The following is a 4,626-nucleotide window of genomic DNA, read 5'->3' as shown; positions in this document are numbered from 1 at the left end:
GTTTTCATCAGAACAAAACCCAACGGAACGGCTAGCTGTTTATAACCTAACCTGAAAGTGGAAATGAAGCCAACATTGTCTCACTTCGGTTGGTTATCGTTGTTGTGGTACTTTTACTTTGCGGGTAAAATACTTACTTGTTATATTTTAAATAAACAATCACTAAAATCCCATCTATGATGAGTAACATTTGGCAGCCGCCAGATATAAATCTGGCTACTAAAATATGTTTTAATTTGGTTAGGGTAAGGTTTAAGATTAATAATTAAATAAAATTTGCCCCCCCTTTTCAATTTACAGCGTTTAGTGCCTTTCTAAGGCTTGCGCAATGATCTACAAGAGAAACTAAATCTTTCTAGAGTATATACTCTCGGGCACAAATTTTCACTTGGTTATACATATCCCTGAATCCCTTGAGCTAGGATTCGTTAAGCTCTACGAGCTTGTACAACTCACTGAGTGATTGATGCGTCATCCCAGGTACAGGGGTCTGTACCTGTTGTAATCTCAACAGTTCCGCCTGTTGAGAGCCTTGCTGATTCAGCAAGGCTACTTTTTCCTTCATCTCGTCAAGTTCATGTTGTATGAACTTGGCGACGGTTGAATGGAGGGCATCTCTGTCTAAGTTGGACAGTAATGCCAGGATTGCATCGTTTCCTACGGATGAACTCATTCGTTCAACCGCACTCCTTTCTATATCACTTAGAAAGGAGTAGCTTTCAGGGGAAACGTGATGCGTATTCCCACTACCATCTAACATGTCCATGTTAAATGTGGGAAATGTGGTCCTTGGACGGACTACAAAGTGCTACCAGGTGTAACGGGGCACTGCGACTTGTACTGTTTCAGTACAAGTCCACTTCACACTGCTTCAGATGTGAGTGGTGCCTCTCGTTAGGTGACGTACACTGTACGTATAGAGGAAGACTTCTCTTAAGGCAAGTTAGCTTAAGAGTGTAAAATGAAAACTGTATTAATATAGTTAAGTGTCTTGTTAATCTATCTTTGTAAATGTTGACTTAACTATAAACTAATACTAAACATGTAAATGAATTCTTATCTATCTTATCTCGTAACTCTCTTTGATTACTTCTACAGCTGATTAGTCTGCGGAATAAATAGACATAATGGTCTATACCGATTTATGGATAAGAATTCAGGAAATTACTATATAAAGTAATTTCCTCCAAATATTATCTACCTTTTACATAATATTAATTAACAACCTTTTAGTGTTAATTTCATGTAACGATACACCCCGTTACAACTTCTATATAATTAAGTGACTTTCTGAGTTGCGTTCCACCTTGAGGCGTTGGAATAGTATTACAATAACATTTAATGAAATCTATATCAGCACCAGTTAAACAACTTCGCTGGCTAACCAAAAATAGATTCTGGAATCTAGTTGAAAACAAGGCTAAATTGCTCAGACGCAAGAGATACAGCACTATGCAAGAACTTAGCTTGTTCTATGAGGTCAATTGAAGAAACCGCAGCTATGTCAGGCTTAGAACTTAATAAAATTGCAGCCTATAAGCCTTCCTAGGACTAAAGGAGCAAGGTAGCTGCGCTACAATACCTGTACTATGTTTTATAGACTCGGTATTTTATTCATTTTAAGCCAAATTCAAATCCATACTGAATTATGCGTGATAGTGTGGAGGCTCTTATAACAATGCCAATTAGTAGCTTATAGAAACGTTTACATTGCTGTCGGAGATAATGCGACCGGTTCGGAAGGGGTCTTACATAGGTCTTCCATGAAAACTGTAACCTCGATTTATTTGGCCTGCAAGTCAGTTACCATGCTCCCTATGATCGCACACATATCTTGTAGATTTGTCGAAAATGTTTCGCGTACCTCTGCATGGTGAACGGAATGTAAGCCAATTCAATTTACGCGGTTGGTAAAATAGAGATATTTTTAGCTCCCAAAGGAGATGGCCTAACATTGAAATTGGACCCCTTTTGGTACCGACACGTGCTATACCATGCAATTATTCAAAGTCCTAAATGAAAGATTTTATAAGTTGCTTCTTAGGGTACCCTATTTTTGCTAGTACTGATCACAATATTACTTAACCTACACTGATGACAGTGAAGGTGGGGTGCCTTGGCTACTTCACGTACACGACACAAAGAGCAATAAAAAATGCAAATAACAAGATCCATCACAAAACCTGTAAAAAATTTGCCCATTCTCAAGCCTGCTGTGGCAAGATTTTGACGACTGTGGTCGAGATGGGAATGCACCAACTGACAACTTTAGTAAAGATGGAGCCAATTCAAAAAGCTCTGGACGTTTCGCATTCAGAAGCGACACTGCATATGAAGATGAAGGGCTGTCACCATTTCTACAATCGTAATCCTTGAACTCGGACTTCAAAAGAGTCGCATTGGTCCATCTCGCCAGTTTAAGCTATTTTGACCCCCATAAGCTCTATATAAGCATCAATGAAGCCCGCGACAATAGTGTCATCTGAATTTGCGTTTTTAATCATCTTTTCGAGAACGTCGGCCTCAAAAGTCTTTCGAAACACACCGACCGCCTCACTATATCCTTCCGACTCGGTCGCCTTCATTTCTCTTATGGCAAATACAAATGCCACACCCTCTGACGTATTAAGAAGAGTTTCGACTGGTTTAATTTTGCGCGTAAGAGACTTGAGCATCTTGCCCACGTCATAATTAGTTTGAATCCACTTCACATGTACTTTGTCCAAGACTAGTCCAGCAAACGCTTTATCAGCTTCCGTTGCTGCCTTATCATGCAACGTCTGCTTTACGATCTGAAGTAAATGAAGACCTTCCGACGTTTTGGCATAAATGTCGGCAATTTTTGATGCCACGGACACAGGATCGAGCTCTTCAGTTTGGTATAAATTCCGAAGCCTCTGCATTGGTGAAACACTTTTATCAAGTTTCGGATCGGATACTGCCTTGAAATACACGCTTTTGAGAGAATCCCATTTGGTACGGTACGTTTCGACAACTCTATCGAATTTCTGATAAACCTCCCGATATTCTTTCTTGTCTTGCAGCAGACTATTGATAATTTCATACGCGGCATCTTTATTGTTCTCCCTTGCACATAACTTAATGAAAAACTCGACGCTGTTCTTATCAATACCTCCACTCGAGACGATTTCTTTCAATAGCTTCGGCATATCTTCATCGTCCAATGCATGATATAGCAAGGCCAACCACTTGGCATTGATCGCATCGGCCTCAAACCCTGCTTCCGTGAAGAGTTTGATGGCCCTGCCTTTGCCAAGTCTGGTCACGAGTGCCGAAGTAATGATCGTGTCCACTTCCTCTTGGGTATCGTCTACAGTTCGTCGAATGAGTTTTTCCCACCATAGAAAGGCATCACTTTCAAAGAGCTTTGTCATTATGGGATTGGCCGAATCATCGGGGAAAATTTTACCAGCGGCCGCGACCTTGTCCTCTGCGAGCAGGATCTTGAAATGATTGATACCCCATTTGAAGGTCGCGAGCGATTCCTTGGCCAGGTTTTTTGGCAGTGTACCTATAACCTTGGCCAATTTATCTGAGGTAAGCAAGAATCCTTCCACCAGCTCGACACTCGAGCGTAATTGTCGAGACTTGCCGAGGACTGGCGCCTCAATCAGCGCGACGCTCTCGATGCTTGTCACGACGTGGTAGCAGGATAGCAGGAGGAGGGAGCAGATCAACGACGAGCACTTGTACTTGGTCATCGTAGCTTAAGTTCCGTAGTCGAGGGAAAATCGAGATATGACCTCTGGATTAATTACACGTGTCCCTAGAGTTGTGCTTAATTCACGCTATTTGGGCTTAGATCCTCGATGAGATGAGACAAAAGGTATTTTTGGGGGGTTGGTGGGGTATTGGGGGCACTTTCTGTGTCCGCAAAGACATTGTTTTGCCATCTTTCAGATGCGCAGTGTCAGCTGCTGCTAGAAAGCGACCGCGCTACAATAGCAGCTGGCAAACCGGAAAATCGAAATTTGTCGCTTCAGCCTTAAAAAATGACCACTTTGAGGCTTTAAAAACACTGAACCGCGTTTAAATTCTTTGCAATACTACACGCTAAGTCAAAGGATTGACTTTAAATGGCTCGAACGTGCCGTTGTGCATCGAGACTTTCAAGATTTTGTCCATCTGAAAAAGCTGTATCAAAGATATTAAATTGCAACGTGTCACTTAGCTCGTACATCTTGTAATTTATTTATGCGGATATTTTAGCCAGTGCGACACAGTTGCTGAGATCAGTTTTTCTCTGATAAAATTCTGTCAGAAGAGGAGATTACATGATTTGAAATAATTGGGATTCGAAAACAATTTATTGACGTGGCTACTGCGATTTGAGCAGCTCATCTTTTTCTTTCCAGGTAATTGTGCACTCAGCATGAAGCCATATGGATCCGCTTGAAGATGTGAGACATCAGCAGCCAATCGTCGCGAGGGTGTGAGTGGAAACAGCGGGCGCACGGATGCATGATTTGGACGCTTTGAACAAGTCCATGCACGCTTCCTCTAGCTGCCAGCTACGCGGTCGTTATCGCGCATAGTTGTAAAACAGCCAGTCGAACAGGCATTTCTGCCACTTGCGCAAAGAAGCTGTTTCATTGATTTGCTGCA

General features: G+C 41.8%; 1 protein-coding gene across 1 annotated transcript; it reads right to left on the bottom strand.

Moving 5' to 3' along the window:
- Positions 1-2,417: 2,417 nt before the first annotated feature.
- CCR75_002491 (uncharacterized protein) lies at positions 2,418-3,722 on the bottom strand (the record flags this gene model as incomplete). The annotated part of the gene is made up of 1 exon (XM_067960588.1): positions 2,418-3,722. One exon carries the CDS (start codon positions 3,720-3,722, stop codon positions 2,418-2,420), a length of 1,305 nt encoding a protein of 434 aa, XP_067820981.1.
- Positions 3,723-4,626: the final 904 nt, after the last annotated feature.

This window comes from Bremia lactucae, linkage group LG5 (assembly GCF_004359215.1).
Source record: "Bremia lactucae strain SF5 linkage group LG5, whole genome shotgun sequence".
NCBI lineage: Eukaryota > Oomycota > Peronosporomycetes > Peronosporales > Peronosporaceae > Bremia > Bremia lactucae.
The sequence above is the reverse complement of the archived record's forward strand: the minus strand, read 5'-3'. Positions and strand labels throughout refer to the sequence as shown.